Source organism: Leptodactylus fuscus, chromosome 8 (genome assembly GCF_031893055.1).
Source record: "Leptodactylus fuscus isolate aLepFus1 chromosome 8, aLepFus1.hap2, whole genome shotgun sequence".
NCBI lineage: Eukaryota > Metazoa > Chordata > Amphibia > Anura > Leptodactylidae > Leptodactylus > Leptodactylus fuscus.
Window position 1 is genome coordinate 83,575,433 of NC_134272.1, and position 19,455 is coordinate 83,594,887.

At 40.1% G+C, this 19,455-nt stretch overlaps 1 protein-coding gene across 1 annotated transcript in view; it reads right to left on the reverse strand.

Moving 5' to 3' along the window:
* Positions 1–19,455, reverse strand: part of ARHGAP15 (Rho GTPase activating protein 15) — a 381,433-nt gene that overhangs the window by 171,264 nt on the left and 190,714 nt on the right. Inside the window, exons 7-8 of the mRNA XM_075284535.1 lie at positions 17,522–17,620; positions 14,802–14,913 (exon numbers count right to left, since the gene is read on the reverse strand). Of these exons, the coding sequence (XP_075140636.1) occupies positions 14,802–14,913; positions 17,522–17,620 (211 nt within the window). The remainder of the gene's footprint in view (positions 1–14,801; positions 14,914–17,521; positions 17,621–19,455) is intronic.

Sequence of the window (19,455 nt, forward strand, 5' to 3'; positions counted from 1 at the left end):
TAATAGAATAGTATACTATATGTAGGGGTGCTTAAGGAGTAGTATACTATGTGTAAGAACAATAAGCAGTATACTATGTCTGGGGTCACTAAGGGAGCAGTATACTATGTGTGAAGTCACTAAGGGAGCAGTATACTATGTGTGAGGTCACTAAGGGAGCAGTATACTATGTGTGAGGTCACTAAGGGAGCAGTATACTATGTGTGAAGTCACTAAGGGAGCAGTATACTATGTGTGAGGTCACTAAGGGAGCAGTATACTATGTGTGAGGTCACTAAGGGGGCAGTATACTATGTGTAAGGTCAGTAAGGGGGCAGTATACTATGTGTGAGGTCACTAAGGGAGCAGTATACTATGTGTGAGGTCACTAATGGAGCAGTATACTATGTGTGAAGTCACTAAGGGGGCAGTATACTATGTGTAACGTCAGTAAGGGAGCAGGATACTATGTCTGAGGTCACTAAAGGAGCAGTATACCATGTCTGAGGTCACTAAGGGGGAAGTATTACAGTGATCCCAAATATAATGTACTATGGATCCCTATAAATGTGAAATCCACCTCTCGCCATCACCATATAGTGACCGTTCTGTTCATATTCTCCTACCCAAACCAAATGATTTCCTTTTGCCGTGGCTTGGACACATTTTGCCCTCTGCGACTGTTGACAGTAACATTTGGATGATTCAGGGTTATTACATGCGCTTGGAGCATTAGTGTAGGTGAAACCTCTTTATGCAAAGGCTACCTGGCAGCGAGACTCTGGATAAACACTGAATAATCTATGATTAGATATATTTAGTCATTAGCTGTGAAAAAGACACTCGACTGCAGTAAAGTGTCACAGTAATAGAAGATAAAAAGCTGCTGCTTGGCTGGTGTCCCGCATTTGAACATGCATTGATCTAACACAGGAAGGGAAACAAAAAAATCATCCATAAAGATAGAAAATGGCACAGCCGCCGCTTGCCGCCGCGCAGGTTTTAAATCAAGGTACAGGTGTAGAGACTCATTACGGAGACATCATTGCCATTGATCTACTTGGCCTTGAAAAGGTAGCAGGTTCCTGCCTAAATACACTTCTTCCCAAATCCCCAAATCAGCAAAGCTACCCGGTGCCCGCCGCCCGCCCGCCGCCACCGCCGCGTCCTCACAGCTGCTTTCCATCGTCATTAATTAAATTCAAATCACAGAAAAATAAACACGCAAGCGAACGAACCAAAAAATGAACGCTATCCAAAAACACAAAATAAAATCTCTTAGTGAGCAGCATTTCTGTAATGATGCGAGCGGCGCACACAAAGCGAATCCTTTTTTTTTTTTTCACGGAGGCTTCACGAGACAGACTCAAATCATCTTGTTTTTTTTATTAATTTTTTTTTTTTATAAAGCGCAGCAGGTGTTGCTATTACCGGGAAAAAAAAAACAAAAAAAACCTAACTTTGCGATCACCTGTTGTATAATGCGCCTAAAATATCAATAAAAGGAGACGGCTCATTCTTCCTGATGGATAAATGATCCTTTGCGGTGGCGCATTGTCTGCGCAAGAGAATATCTAAAGAAATTTAAATTTGTTTTTTGTGCCGTTACTTTCCCCCCGTGTTGTTATTTTACGCGTCGCCATTCAGAGGAGGGAGTCATTGTGACTAAATTGTGCTACATTATGAAACCCTGTGAATAGGTAGCAATCATCTTTACAAATAAGTTTCTGCTGAAGCTGCACGTGTTTTGTTTCATCCAGGAGAAGATCTGCACTTCTTTTTTTTATAGCATGCATAGAAGTAGAAATGTAGTCAAGGAATGATGTCTTATAGGAAAGGGAATTCAGGTCTGTATCAATAAAAGGGGAAGAGGCGCAATTTGGTTGTAGAGAAGTGAAAGTTTAAAGCAACTCTTGATATCGATAAAATATCGCGGCAGCTGCTGAAATAGCAATTCCTCAGTCATATTACTGCAATGCTTTTAGTTCGTTGCTAGAAAAAAACTAATCTATCTATCTATCTATCTATCTATCTATCTCCTATCTATCTATCTATCTATCTATCTATCTATCTATCTCCTATCTATCTATCTATCTATCTATCTATCTATCTATCTATCGATTTATTCCAACTGCAATGTTTTGGTTCTACATACACAGAACCTTTCTCATGAGTATGTAGAACTGAAATGTTGCAGCTGGAATAAATCCACATCCATCAGTTTTTATTCATCCATTTGGAGTGCTGCTTGTTCCTTATCTGCTTGGCTATTGAGGGACCCTATGGCGGGACCATTTGGCTTTGCACCCTGCCTTGGAAGGATTCTATACATGGTGGTGCTCTTGACTTCATTGGACTCGCTCTATCTATCTATCTATCTATCTATCTATCTATCTATCTATCTATCTATCTATCTCTATCTCTCTCTCTCTCTCTCTCGATCGATCGATCGATTGATCTATCTATCTATCTATCTATCTATCTATCTATCTATCTATCTAGACAAAATATATATATTACCGCACCAGTATAGGTATAGGGTGCTCACCAATGGGAAAAGGATTTGTCCCGTTCAATATAACACCAAAAAAGCAGATGGCACATTGTAGTTAACACATTATTTGTAATGTCAAACTTTGTTACACTCCTCTTTTTGAGCACTGCAAAAAACTTGCAAATCTTTGTGAAACAAATCTCACAAGGTTCACCAATCACTAATTCAGACCAAATAAATTTGTCCCAAATTGACAACTTTGAAAACTCTGCTCTAAAGGCAGTCATCGCCACTAGATTGATCATTCCCTTTACCGCATAGTGTGCCTCCTGATAACCAGCCATGATGTCCTTATTGTGGTCGGGTTATCTTCTCATACATGTAGTGTCCTCCTGATAACCAGCCATGATGTCCTTATTGTGGTCGGGTTATCTTCTCATACATGTAGTGTCCTACTGATAACCATCCATGATGTCCTTATTGTGGTCGGGTTATCTTCTCATACATGTAGTGTCCTCCTGATAACCAGCCATGATGTCCTTATTGTGGTCGGGTTATCTTCTCATACATGTAGTGTCCTCCTGATAACCAGCCATGATGTCCTTATTGTGGTCAGGTTATCTTCTCATACATGTAGTGTCCTCCTGATAACCAGCCATGATGTCCTTATTGTGGTCAGGTTATCTTCTCATACATGTAGTGTCCTCCTGATAACCAGCCATGATGTCCTTATTGTGGTCAGGTTATCTTCTCATACAAGTAGTGTCCTCCTGATAACCAGCCATGATGTCCTTATTGTGGTCAGGTTATCTTCTCATACATGTAGTGTCCTCCTGATAACCAGCCATGATGTCCTTATTGTGGTCAGTTATCTTCTCATACATGTAGTGTCCTCCTGATAACCAACCATGATGTCATTATTGTGGTCAGGTTATCTTCTCATACATGTAGTCTCCTCCTGATAACCAGCCATGATGTCATTATTGTGGTCAGATTATCTTCTCCTACATGTAGTGTCCATGTATGTTACTTTTGTGGATTTGGAGAAAAACAATTTTGAAGTCTTGTACAATTGAGTCAGACGGTGCACTGGGGCCGGCCCTCAGCTCCCTGGTTTTCTTGCTGCTCAGAACTCTACCATATGTTTGACATATTTGTAGTGGGAATTGATCTTATTACTGCTTTGACATCAGCCATTTCTGAGTGGTAAGAGCAATGCTCCTCGGGCTAAAGGCCCGCCCTCAGTGCACTCACTGCCTTATTTGCATATCAAATAGTTTTTTTTTCCAAATCTACAAAGTTGACATACATAACAGAGGTAGAGTATGTTATTTATCAGTATGCTGTGCTCTGGTGACAGTTCAATGAGCTTGGTGGAGGGGATAGAGAACCTCGAACCAAATTCAGGCTAAGTTAAAGGTGTACAATTCTGCATCGACGTAACTTTTGATGTCCTTGGACAACCCCTTTAAGAAAATTGTCCTATAGAAATCCCCCAATAGCAAAAAAGCCTCAGCTCTTCTACATCTCATTTTTGGGATTAACCATAAGGGACATAATCCATTGATGATATGACGTCCCTTACAAGTGTTCCATGTTCTGCCATATTTAGAGGGACTCTTTTGGTGACTTGCAGATTGATACACGAGCCCATAATTGCCGACTGTGAGACTTGCCAGGGTCTTTTAAGCCCATTTTACACCGTGTCTCGCAAAGAACGGGACAATAGACTAACAATCTCTGTTTATTCTCCAGAAGTGGCCCCTTTCTCGGCAACAAAGGCTGAATGTTTATAGAAGTCACATATGAGATCAGTCCCTTGAACTTCACTTCTCTGAGCTGTTTTGAACAATTCTACGGAGAATTTCAGATAGACATTTTTTGTATTATATCACGCCCAGGGGAAAACTATATGATCATCTTAACAAGGGCTTTCTCAGTCTCGGCTGAATAAATATGCATTTTGTTTTATTAATCTTCAAACAACCGCAATGAATTTTATCCAGGACTTTTAAAGCAGAGAGAACAAAACAAATAATAGAAATCTTTAGAGGGAAAGGCTATAGGAAAGGACCGGAGGTGAGTCCTTCAAAGCAAACAGTCCTTAAATGATGTGCAAATGATTTCCTTGCCGCAACTTGATTTATGGGCGACACTTGCTTGACGGAGACTATAACCTGCTTAAAATGCCGCTCTTTGAAATAAGAAAAAAAACCTGAGCTGAAATGGATTGGAACAATGTGTCTGGCTGGAGATGTATAGAATACTGCCAGATAATTGTTATTCAGGTCCTTGGCACCCGGTATATACCTATGGCTCCAAGGCAAATATCTCCGATTGATACAATATATTGGGGTAGGTATTTGTGACTGAGGCTACATGTACGTGAATGCTACATGAAAACAACCGTGGAAAACGGATATTAGGCCATCTTGTATCCACGGAGCAGCCATTTTCAAAGATCCCTCGTAGACTTGAGCTTATTGACAACTTTGTAAATATGGATACAATTGGGACATGTCCCGTTTTTGATGGATCTATAGTAATTAGAGATGAGCGAGTAGTATTCAATCGAGTAGGTATTCGATCGAATACTACGGTATTCGAAATACTCGTACTCGATTGAGTACCACTCGCTATCCAAATGGAGAAATTCGATGCAGAACCAGCATTGATTGGCCGAATGCTATACAGTTGGCCAATCAACACTGGTTCTTCTCCTACGTTTAGAAGTCTTCTCCGCGCAGCATCCCCACGGCATCTTCTGGCTCTGAATTCACTCTGCCAGGCATCAGGCATGGGCAGAGCCGACTGTGCATGCCCGTACTACAAGAAAACGGACGCTTTGACTGTAAGCAGCCATTTTTTTGTAGTGCGGGCATGCGCAGTCGGCTCTGCCCAGGCCTGATGCCTGGCAGAGTGAATTCAGAGCCGGAAGACACCGCGGGGACGCTGCATGGAGAAGACTTCTCGGAGAATCCAGCCTGACCCTCACTCGTGGACTTGGTAAGTTCAATTTGATCGAATGTTGCCTACCCCTGAAACGAGCATTTTTCCCCCCTAGAGTATAATAGGATTCGATATTCGATTCGAGTAGTCGAATATTGAGGGGCTACTCGAAACAAATATCGAATATCGAGTATTTAACTACTCACTCATCTCTAATAGTAATTAATTTCCTATGCCAGTCAATAAAGGTCCAAATGGGCGCAAGGATGGGTACTATAGACTCCAGTCTCTTAAAAATCAGACATGTGCCCATGCAAAAGGATAGAAATCTACATTTCTAGAATTGGTGTAGATTTTTTATATAAGTCATACCTGGCCTGAGTTATAATAAATATGTTGGGTCCCCCGAGATTTCCCTGCCCTGGCTCTCCCCACTCCGTCACATTCTCAGAGATTCTCAAAAGCGGGGTGCCGCAGGGCTCTGTTCTGGGCCCAGTACTTTTTAATATCTTTATAAATGATCTGGACGATGGAATTATTGGGGAACTCATAAAATTTGCAGATGATACGAAGATAGGAGGAATAGCCAACACTAGAGAGGAGAGAGAGTGTATTCAAAAGGACTTAGACACACTGGAACAATGGGCTGAGGCGAACAAAATGGTATTTAGCAGGGACAAATGCAAAGTTCTACATCTGGGTAACAGAAATGTAAAAAACATATATAGTATGGGAGGAATAGAACTAAGTGATAGCATAGGGGAAAAGGACTTGGGCATAATAGTAGATCACAAATTCAACATGAGCCAACAGTGCGGTGCTGCTGCAAAAAAGGCGAATAAAATTCTGGGATGTATTAAGACAAGCATTGAATCTAGATCAAGAGAGGTCATTATTCCGCTGTACTCTTCCCTGGTCAGACCACACCTGGAATACTGTGTACAGTTCTGGGCGCCTCAATTCAAGAAAGACATCGATATATTGGAGCAAGTCCAGAGAAGAGCAACCAAAATGGTGGAAGGTCTGCAAACCATGTCCTATGAGGAGCGGCTAAAAGAACTGGGATTGTTTAGTTTGCAGAAGAGAAGGCTGAGGGGAGATTTAATAGCAGTCTACAAATATCTGAAAGGTAGTCACAGTGCAGAGGGATCTCCCCTATTCTCATTAGCACAAGGAAGTACAAGAAGCAATGGGATGAAACTAAAGGGAAAGAGATACAGATTAGACATTAGGAAAAACTTTCTGACAGTGAGGGGAGTGAGAGAGTGGAATAGGCTGCCACGGGAGGTGGTGGGCGCTCCATCAATGGAAATCTTCAAGCGGAATCTGGATAAACATATAGCTGGGATGATTTAGGAAGACCTGCACTCGCAGGGGGTTGGACCCGATGGCCCTTGAGGTCCCTTCCAACTCTACCATAAGAAAAAAAAAAAAAAAAAGGTGCGGAAAGTTATTGAAAGAATAAATAAAACCTTAAAAAATACCATTTCATGTGTTGTGATATCAGTGTCAATGGCAGTGACTTGTAATGGTTGAGCCACCCTTTAGCCATTCAAAATAGTCTAGGCCAGATGGTTGTACCGACAAGTTAGAGAGTCATGGTCTCCAGTTTAGTGCCAGGTATTTATCCATTGGGCCTCAAAATAACCTTGTACATTTGACCTTTTTTTTTTGCTTGAAAGAGGATCTTCGATGGATAGAAAGATAGATAGATAGATAGATAGATAGATAGATATGAGATAGATAGATAGATAGATAGGAGATAGATAGATAGATAGATAGATAGATATGAGATAGATAGATAGATAGATAGATAGATAGATAGATAGATAGGAGATAGATAGATAGATAGATAGATAGATAGATAGATAGATAGATAGATAGATAAAAGAGGGGCCACTTTGCTCTCTCTGTTCCCACCCTGGCCACTTTCTAAAAAAGTGGGGGGGTTGGATAGGATTCAAGGCAGGCTGGATGAGGACACCTCGCCCATCAGATTTACTTACACTTTACAACTCACACCAGAAGAATGGCATGAGATATACGTACAATCTATTCCAGTCCCTCACTATGCAGATTCCAGTTCTGGTTCTAGATTTATTAAGAGGTTGGAGGATGTTAAAAGTTCAGTTGCATCTCATGCGGGTGTGCCGGTGGACACTGCTTATACCCTTGTGTTATGTGCTACATGGACATAATTCCTATAGTTTTTCATGCATTCGATCTGTTATTATCCTTTGTAATTTGACTATTCCATTGGGTTTGGAGGAGCACTGACTTTCGTGTAGCCGATGGTTTAGCTCAGGCAGTGCATAGTTGGCTGTGGGAGGACTGTATAGTCTTCATGGAGTTTCCATCCAGTTTTTGAGAAGGTTAGATGTAGTTCCAGCTCAGAGAGAATTTGAGAAAACTGAAACCCAAGTACTGTTGTTGTGGAGTGTTTGAGGTCATTCTTAGTCTTGAAGTATAGACCCTATTGTACCAACAAGGCTATCATGCAAGTTTATGCAGTACAAGAAATAGAGTGAGATAAAGAGATGTGAATTAGCCACAGTATCATCCTATCTGGACCCAGACTGGTGGAAAACCATAACTTGTCTCATCCTCACAACCCAAGTGGAACTTCCACTCTTAGCCATACCTCCATGGTCTCTTGGAAGTTGTGTTGGTTTCCAAGAACTTCAGTGAGGTTCTAAATGTTTGTATCTGGAACCTGTATCTCCTGAGACCATTCCTGCATCCACCACCACAGGTCCTTCCAATGACCTGTTGGCTCAGTGAGCTGAAGACCACCAGAGGAAGTTCCCCCTGGGAAAAACTACCACCACCATTGGGTACCCTGTACCTCAGCACTGCACCAACTCTGGAGCTCAACTGTAGGAACTGGTGGAGTCTATTGGCCACCACTGACGACTACTACCACGACTAGTGTCCAAGTCCCTCCAATGGGTTGCTGAAGGGGAAAAGGATTTTGTTAGGGGAAGTTGTGTTGGTTTCCAAGAACTTCAATCAGGTTCAAAATGTTTGTATCTGGAACCTGTATCTCCTGAGACCATTCCTGCATCCATCACCACAGGTCCTTCCAATGACCTGTTGGCTCAGTGAGCTGAAGACCACCAGAGGAAGTTCCCACTGGGAAAAACTACCACCACCATTGGGTACCCTGTACCTCAGCACTGCACCAATTCTGGAGCTCAACTGGAGGAGTCTATTGGCCACCGCTGACGACTACTACCATGACCATTGTCCAAGTCCCTCCAATGGGTTGCTGAAGGTGGAAACAATTTTGACTGCTACTTTTAGTAAATTCCATCACTTGATGTGGACCTATGGCATCCGTTGGTGGATCTAGATGGGACTGGGAAACAGTTTGAACCTTTCCAGCTTGAAACTGGTAAGGCACCAAGGTAGGATGATGACTCCTTGCTCGAAAGTTTGCCTCACTCTCCAAAACTGGCCTGACACCGAGCGCCTCTGCAAGATGATGTATAACAATCCCACTGAGCAGATTTTAAAGAAAGAAAGTGGAATATCTCATGCATCCCAGCGATTTGCATACCAATGCACACAATGGTGTGAGGACAAGCACAGCTGTGTTTTGAAGTACGATTGAAAGAACAGAATTGAAAGTTCTATATAGCGGCATTCTCCACGAGCATCTCAGCTTTGTTTAGTAAACTAAATTGTGAAGGAGAACGTTTGCCTCTTTTGTGCACCAGTTGGGAAATACGCCTACCTCACTTACTTGGCCGCATTATCTTAATAATATCAGCTTCTTTTACATACTGCATATACAATATATATTAGCGGGCTGGATTGTGGAATAACGGAAGCAAGGCGTATATTCATGTGCCTATTTGCATACTCAAACCCAGATTGAGCTTTGAAGCCACACAGCTGTGATATGACTGCACCAAATTTAACATCTGCTAGCAAAATAAAAGCCTAGGAAAATAAAAGAAATTAAGCCTCTCTATCATATTGACTTCTGCATTATATAGATATCTTTTTTTCACATTCACATTAATATAGTTGAATAACTGGCAGAATTAAGGCAAACGAGGCGCCGAGTGGTTATAGACACCGTCTTATCTCGACGGATGGGACTCGCTAGTTTCTGGTCACCTTGGTGTAGATGGTCTGCCTTCCTCTCTTCCAAAATTGGGGTCTTCATGGCTAAAGATGGTTGTGTTGGTTGAGCTCAATGTGCTATATAAAATCTAATGAGTACCCCTTCTCTAAACTGGATAGCTAGTGGATGCATCTCATAAAGAACTGGACTCAATAGGTGATCCCACTTTAACTGCTCAGCACTCCTCCTAAACACTCTCCTCCTTCTACCCGTGGACTTGGTGACTCTCCTTTAGTCGAATAGTGGTTTCCCCTGAAACGAGCATTTTTTCCCATAGACTGTAATGGGATTCGATATTCGATCGAGTAGTCGAATGTTGAGGCTCTACTCGAAACGAATATCAAATCTCGAATATTTCACTACTCACTCATCTCTAATTATTAACAATAATATTATATAGAAATCTTATAAGTAATACTATTCCTATTGCTCTTGTTTTTATTACTACTCCTGTTACTTCTATAACTACTACTTTTAGGCTAAACATTTGGGTCGACACTTCCAAGTGATTGTGAACTTACCCAGCCAAATTTCACTATACAGGGTCATTGGGAACCAGTGAGGCTCCTTCAGCAATCTACTTATACAACTACATAATCTGTGGAAGGAGAAGATCAGGAGATGTTTCATCCCGACCACAATATTGCCCTTTAACTAATCTCTCAACTTCAACCTTGGCGCCCTCTCAAGTTACACCCCTGAGGATACTGCTGAGACTAATATTACTGTTATAAATACTGTTACTACTAATGTAACTATATCAAGGATGATACTGATACTAACTTTATTGCTATAAATACTAATAGTACGATTGTAACTACATCACGGAAGATCCTGATACTATTATTACCGTTCCAAAATCTATGACTACATCACTATGAGCACCAATTCTTCATCTGTTACTAATACTACAGATACAAATGTTACATCTATTGTTACTATTAATTCTACTCTTACTTTGACTACTGTTACTCTCACCACCATTACTGTTACAACTATCACTGATACTCCCGCTGCAATAATATTATTACTTGTACAATCTGTTATGACTACTACCATTATTGTTACAATCACTGCTACATTTACTACTATTACTATTGCTAGTATTTATATAATAATGATAAGAATAACATTATACTAGTGATTGTAGTTATTATTATAATAACTCCTGTATTAGCACTTTATTGTCTCCCGAGCTGTCATTTCCTTTAGAATCCTCATTAGACATAAGATATCGGGTGAAATAACATTCCTGCTGCAGTTAGTCACCAGTATTTTGATGCAAAAGAAAAAAAAAAGGAAAGAAAAAAACAACATGAAATAAATCAGAATTACATTTTGCCAATCTGTACTGTGGGACATATTGGATTGTCACAGCCAATACTCTTTGGCTCGTACAATATTTTCCAAACTGAGCCAAAAACCCGTAACAAACTTCATTCTTTGACAATATCTGATTTATTCGCAACAATATTGTATATTTTGATAATTAATTGAATAGATCATATAAATTTAAGTCAAAATATTAATCCTAAAACAATATTGTTTCAAAAAAATCCTAATTTCATTGTCTGTGACCAAGTCATCACCAATGAGAGAATGTTGGAGTTGCGGGATAGGATACATATTAATGAAGAAGTCGGAATTTGGAGTTGAGATGTTCGCAGGCTGGAAGCGAAACGGAAGGTTAGGATGCAATTTCCATCACTTTGTTGTATATATGGCGCCATTTTTCTTTGCAACATGCTATATTGCGTGTTATAAGCATATCTTGAAGTGCAGTGTATGCAAATAGACAGTTACTATTGGGATGATACATTGAAATATGATGAGTTACATTGTATAACTTTACAATGGCTCTGTATGGCTTTATTGAAATGTGAACAACTCAGCGAAAACTACATTGAACTACATTGACTAATTTATACAAACAATTAAAGAGATATCACAAAAACATCATTATCTGCCTTTTTAGGACTTACACACATTCCCCTATCCCTTTGACAATGAGGAAACCATGTGATATGATACTGAATAACTTATGGGCAGATTTTTGGAAAAGTTATGTGCTCCCCTCCTAAGCACTGCCCTCCAATGTTTACTATATGAGAAGGAGGTGCCACTTACAATGACATCATCAGACCGGATATTTAAACATGCCAGGGTACACCTAGAATCCTCAGAATTTTTTTTTAAAACCTGAAAACCTATTTAGGTTATGGGCTCGAGAAACTGGACAGAAGACTGAAATGCACAAAGCGGAGACTGAGCGAAGATGTGAACCCGCCCTAAGTTGACTATGAAATCTGGATCCATTTTCAGTACAGTGATGACAACTCTACCCAAGGCAGGATAAAGGGAATGCACATTTCCTGGGACCTTCAAGATTTTGGGGAGTTAAATGACCCCACCATTTTATTGTAAATAAAACATGAAAATCTTATATCCTAAGAAAAAGCATTACAGTAACTTTTTTTTGCCAGCACTTGTTTGCAAATGAGAAATCTGTGTGCGTGTAATGTTACTGAATAACTTAGTGTGAAGTTATGTGCTCCCCCCCCCAAGCACACCACTGTTGCTCAGAGTGTTTCCTACACAAGCAGGAGGTGAAACTCACAATGCAAGTCAATTAGAGCCACAAGCTGACTCACATAGACCTGCATTGTGAGGGTCACCTCTGCAGAGAGGAGGCCAGTGCTTTGGAAGGGAGCATATAACCACAATAAAGCTATCAGTAAGTTATTCAGTGGCATTTCTCTACAAAGAAGTTCCAAAAAGGAGGCCAAAAAAATAGTAAATTGCTTCTTAAGTCAATCCTTGCTTGGCCGTCTCTATAACTTCAGTAGAGAGAGTCACAAACCCAAATGTGACTGGTATAAGGGGAAGGATGGGGTCTGGGTCCCATAGGTGGGATGAAGACCCTCACTAGTAGCCAACCTTAATCCAACCAGGTCATGGACTCTTTGGAGTCTCACCACACAGGGTTACATGGTCTTGGCCTGTTAACATCACGTGCGCTGGATGATGAAGCTGCGGCACTAAGCAAACACAAGCAATCTGGAAAGCTGCAATTCTCCAGAACAAAACCGGTAAACAAGTATCTTTCTATTTATATGAGTTCAGCACTTTGCAAACCTATGATTTCTCCCATAAAACCAAAAGTCTTTGGTTAACTGAGGGATTTAGTAAGTATTGTGAGTCAGAGACAGTCACATGTTACAGCCATAAGATAATACTTCAGAGGACGCAGACGGTCTGAATTTGGGGTAGAAGCCTTAACAGCTCTTGGTGTAGGTGTAAGGCAAGTCATCTAGTTTGGGTATTAAAAACAATTTTTTTAAAAAAAATATATAGACAAGTAATACATCAATAGTACGCCGGAAACTATCTATCTTCTATCTATCTATCTATCTATCTATCTATCTATCTATCTATCTCCTATCTATCTATCTATCTATCTATCTATCTATCTATCTATCTATCTCCTATCTATCTATCTATCTATCTATCTATCTATCTATCTATCTATCTCCTATCTATCTATCTATCTATCTATCTATCTATCTGTCTGTCTGTCTGTCTGTCTGTCTGTCTGTCTATCTATCTATCTATCTATCTATCTATCTATCTATCTATCTATCTATCTATCTATCTATCTATCTCATCTATCTATCTATCTATCTATCTATCTATCTATCTATCTATCTATCTCCTATCTATCTATCTATCTATCTATCTATCTATCATCTATGTATCACATCTAGCTTTGTTTTTCAGAATTGGAGGAAACTTACTAAAAAAGAGAACAAATATAATAAGTAAAACTGACAGCTATCACTCTCCTTGGCATTGCGATGGTCAGATGATGTCACCTACCGTAACAGTCAATTTTCTAACAATTTTAATTACTATCCCCAAATTATTTTCCATTTCTACGATATAAACAAATCATTACTTACAGATAGATGTGTAGGCTTCAGAAAATCTGTGGTGTTAAAAATTAATATTTTGAAATATCCCAATTTTTGGAATTCTGTGTAGGCAAACTGGACAATGAAAGAGCCACCTGTTAATTGCTAACAATGTGTCATCTGTGTTTCCACGCCAAATATTCAGAAGTCAGTTTTGGCTCCGTCACTGCGCTATACTGGCGACGGTACCGGACTCGGTTGCGTGATCATTAAGATATTATTCCAAAAAGCAATTTATTTTTCATGCAATAAACACTGTAGCAATAACACTTATGATACTGTACATCCATCGTACATCTGATACGCCACCTTTCATGCAGAATGCAAACTGCAAATGTATCAAACTCTGAAAACTGTTTCCTTTGTAATGCAGAATTGAAGAAATTGTTCCAAATTAGAATATGGAGTTCTATTTATTTATTTATTTATTATTTTTCCCAGTTATAGCGCCACTCCTGTCCATTAGCAGCAACTGGTATTGCAGTTCAGATTTGATCATTTAATTTGTAATACCGGACACAACCTACAGAGAAAAATGGCGCTGTTTCGGATAGGAAATTTTTCAAATCCCGTGGACGTAATAAGATCTGGGGACAGATTTGATTGTATAGTCAGTGGAATATTATGTTACTAGAAGATGAGCTATTTTTTTTCACTTGTTTTCTGTTTTTATTTATTTTTTTAAATTTAGTGATTTTTATTTTTTTTTATTTCCATGTTATTATGTATATTTTAAAAAAATACCCCCCAAAATCCTACAATTCTGACTCTGGCTACTAAGACAAATAATATACAGAGACTTGCGGTCTCTTATAGGATATAACCCATCACACCCCCTCCTCATAAACTTACTTTGTTGCTGTCAGCAATAACCCATTACAATACAGTAATCGTCCTCATGAATGGTTTTCTTCTAAAAAGTGCCCAAGTAAAAGGACCTTAAAGGGAATGTGTGGGCATTTTTTTAAAATTTCTTTATTAGAGCCAGATAATGAAATGTATTTCTTTTTTCTCATCTGTTTTTATTTTATGTCTGTAAATTTGTATGGCTGAGCTTCTCCTCTGCTCTTTTTACTACAGTGACCTGCTTTACAGCACAGCCATGACCAGCCATTAACATGTTACATAAATGTCGTGTGTAAGTGAATCTGAGACAGCAAATGTGAACATCAGCAAAGACAAGCAGTGTAAGTTTTGTATCTTACCATACAATGGGGATGTGCGGCTGCAGTGGAGACTTATAATGAAAAACTGATTAAAACTATAAAATCCTCACCCAGAGATTTCCTTTGCTCACTTTTCTTCTCTTTCAGTTCCAACCCTTGATGTAAGATCTCTGTACTGGCCGACTTCTGGACACTCAGTCTTGAGAAAGGCTTCACTGTTCCCTAAAAGAAACATTCAAAGTTTTTAGACTATCATGTGACATAACTGTATATACTGTATTATTCTGTATACTGTATTATCCCTGTACTGTGACATCACTGTGTGTATTATCCTGTACTGTGACATCACTGTGTGTATTATCTCTGTACTGTGACATCACTGTGTGTATTATTCCTGTACTGTGACATCACTGTGTGTATTATCCTGTACTGTGACATCACTGTGTGTATTATCTCTGTACTGTGACATCACTGTGTGTATTATCCTGTACTGTGACATCACTGTGTGTATTATCCTGTACTGTGACATCACTGTGTGTATTATCCTGTACTGTGACATCACTGTGTGTATTATCCCTGTACTGTGACATCACTCTGTGTATTATCCTGTACTGTGACATCACTGTGTGTATTATCCCTGTACTGTGACATCACTGTGTGTATTATCTCTGTACTGTGACATCACTGTGTGTATTATCCCTGTACTATGACATCACTGTGTGTATTATCTCTGTACTGTGACATCACTGTGTGTATTATCTCAGTACTGTGACATCACTGTGTGTATTATCCCTGTACTGTGACATCACTGTGTGTATTATCCATGTACTGTGACATCACTGTGTGTATTATCCCTGTACTGTGACATCACTGTGTGTATTATCTCTGTACTGTGACATCACTGTGTGTGTTATCTCTGTACTGTGACATCACTGTGTGTATTATCTCAGTACTGTGACATCACTGTGTGTATTATCCCTGTACTGTGACATCACTGTGTGTATTATCCCTGTACTGTGACATCACTGTGTGTATTATCTCTGTACTGTGACATCACTGTGTGTATTATCCCTGTACTGTGACATCACTGTGTGTATTATCCCTGTACTGTGACATCACTGTGTGTATTATCTCTGTACTGTGACATCACTGTGTGTATTATCCCTGTACTGTGACATCACTGTGTGTATTATCTCTGTACTGTGACATCACTGTGTGTATTATCTCAGTACTGTGACATCACTGTGTGTATTATCTCTGTACTGTGACATCACTGTGTGTATTATCCCTGTACTGTGACATCACTGTGTGTATTATCCATGTACTGTGACATCACTGTGTGTATTATCCCTGTACTGTGACATCACTGTGTGTATTATCCCTGTACTGTGACATCACTGTGTGTATTATCTCTGTACTGTGACATCACTGTGTGTATTATCTCTGTACTGTGACATCACTGTGTGTATTATCTCAGTACTGTGACATCACTGTGTGTATTATCCCTGTACTGTGACATCACTGTGTGTATTATCCCTGTACTGTGACATCACTGTGTGTATTATCTCTGTACTGTGACATCACTGTGTGTATTATCCCTGTACTGTGACATCACTGTGTGTATTATCTCTGTACTGTGACATCACTGTGTGTATTATCTCTGTACTGTGACATCCCTGTGTGTATTATCTCTGTACTGTGACATCACTGTGTGTATTATCTCTGTACTGTGACATCACTGTGTGTATTATCCTGTACTGTGACATCACTGTGTGTATTATCTCTGTACTGTGACATCACTGTGTGTATTATCCTGTACTGTGACATCACTGTGTGTATTATCTCTGTACTGTGACATCACTGTGTGTATTATCTCTGTACTGTGACATCACTGTGTGTATTATCTCTGTACTGTGACATCACTGTGTGTATTATCCCTGTACTGTGACATCACTGTGTGTATTATCCCTGTACTGTGACATCACTGTGTGTATTATCCCTGTACTGTGACATCACTGTGTGTATTATCCCTGTACTGTGACATCACTGTGTGTATTATCCCTGTACTGTGACATCACTGTGTGTATTATCTCTGTACTGTGACATCACTGTGTGTATTATCTCTGTACTGTGACATCACTGTGTGTATTATCTCTGTACTGTGACATCACTGTGTGTATTATCTCTGTACTGTGACATCACTGTGTGTATTATCCCTGTACTGTGACATCACTCTGTGTCTATTATCTCTACACTGTGACATCACTGTGTGTATTATCCCTGTACTGTGACATCACTGTGTCTATTATCTCTACACTGTGACATCACTGTGTGTATTATCCCTGTACTGTGACATCACTCTGTGTCTATTATCTCTACACTGTGACATCATTGTACACGATGGCCCTTCACCTTCCTCCAGCACTAGATCTGGTCCTCATCCTCATATATAGCAGATTCTACCAAGAACGTTCATTTATTAATAAACATAGATCCAATAATTCCATATAAAGTGAAGTTTGCCAATCTCTGCTCCCCCTTCCATGTAATGTTCTCTGTGCACGAAACAAAGCATGGCATGCAAATGAGAGAACAGAAGTTTTTTTTGTGCTGCGAATGTTACGGAGCTGTCACCTAGAGAACGTAACCTTCCCAGGACGTCAAAGCAAATGACTAATTCTCCAAATAATCAAGCTGTAATTATTTCATTATTGACGGCCCTGGCTGTTTGTTTTTGTCTGCATATCTGTCATTTCACCATCCACCATACTGTATAAACACGCCGCACTTCTGAAAAGTTTTCTCGAAAAGGTAACAAAGTAACACATACCAAGCTGTCAATTGTGTTTCGGATCGCACAGAACCATTCCTGTACGGTAACGTCTGCGTCCGACTGTAGAAGGAACTCATTTCCTGATTCTGTTGTGATCTGAGGAGAGAATTTTATTGTAAGCAAGTGGACCGACGAGAGATTATTTATGTAAAGCAAACATGGCGGCTCCTTGGGAATTCCTTTACTCTCAGACTAACAAGCACAAGGAGCCTTCACTTTGAAAATCAATGCAATTTTCTTTACAGTCGTGGCACTAAATCGAGGGTGGAAACTGCGCAAATCAGAGGTGAAAGACGTACAAAAGGAATCTGAACGTCAGATAAACAATGACATCATAGCAGGACATTCCTTTCATCCGAAATCTAGAAGCTTCTAGTCCAGAAATTTACTTTCCTGTAGGTTAGAGAACTGTAGGTTGTATTCCTTTTAACCCATAGATATAGACAAGTAGATATATCATGGACTCTCTGAAGTCCACATGTAGGGATGGACCAACCTCTGAATATTCATTTAGTTTTGGGTTCCAATGATTCAGCCCAAAGAATTGTTTCAGCGTAAATAATTCATCACAAACTGGAGGTGAAATTCTTGTACTTTGGGGATTCTTCATACCCCAGTGGATAATAGGTGGAGGCCAAGGGAAGGTTTGGAAAAATACTAACCAGTTATATTCACCTTCTTTCATGTTGCAGCCTACAGAGCTTATTCTGGGTTCCCTTCTGGCCTCTTATGACCTCCTGGAGGATGCCATGTGCTCTGGGGTTACCTCTGAGACGTGATTGGGCCTCAACGGTCACCAACCTCATGACACTATGTACGTGGTGTATGATGTCACCCAGGAGGTCATAGGAGGATCCAGAGTGCACTCCGGAAGCCACAAGGATGTCCACAAGAGGTGAGGGAAGGACAGGATAACTTTTTATTTTTATTTTTTACACGTTCCCTTGGCCTCCACCTATAATTCAATGGGGAACGGAGAGACCACACAATAAATTTATTTCACTTCTAGATTGCAGGTGATGGAACCTCGATATCAAAATTTGGACAAACCCAAAACGTTTGCAAATGTTGGGTCTAATCTGGTCTAATCTGAACCAGTTTGCTAATCTCTATTCACATGCTATTAGAACTTAAACTCTAGAACATTTTACTGGTGGGAGTCCCCGGCAAGTCGGAGAGGAAGAAGCTTCTTTGTTTCATTGCAATCATTTGTAACAGGACCCTGCACCAACCATGTACAGTTTGTAATACTGATGAACTTATATCCAGGGTCTCTGTACCCCTGGATACTATTGTCCCTCGATAGGTTTTCCTATCCTAAGACAAGATCTGTTTTGGGCTTAGTAAGTACGGTCTTTAAATTAAACTAAATGAGATTCTTTTTGAAAAAGTTGCCCAAGTGCATTGGAAATGACATCCTGATATTTGCAAGATCTGCGCCCTTCCCAATGTACTCTGCCTGGCGCACGCTCCCTATGGTGGTAACCCCTTATATATCACAGCTGATGACATTCAGCACAATAACACATCACAAAAGCCATCAAGGGCAATTGAAAAAAGTCATGGTATCTGCTTGCCGACTTCCTGTTGACAATATTAGTCCGCGTGGTTGGCAATCGACTCTGCAAGGATGTGCCTGCGTGGCCTTGCAGACTTAGAAACTGCATAGAGTTGCTCAGCTGCAAGAATGGGGAGCAGGTTACAACAGCCGGACATATCAGAGAGAAGGCAGGGATGGTTTATTACTGGTTTATTACTGTCTCTGCTTTCTTGATTACTGTATACACAGGGCTCAGTGACTGATGTGTATACAGCCACGAAAGCCACCATGATGCAGCCTCCTCCAAGCACAGCGTGCATGAGATCTGCCAGGGGCCGGACAATGCATACATTTCCTTCAGGGAGTCCGGACCGCAAAATGGACTGGAACA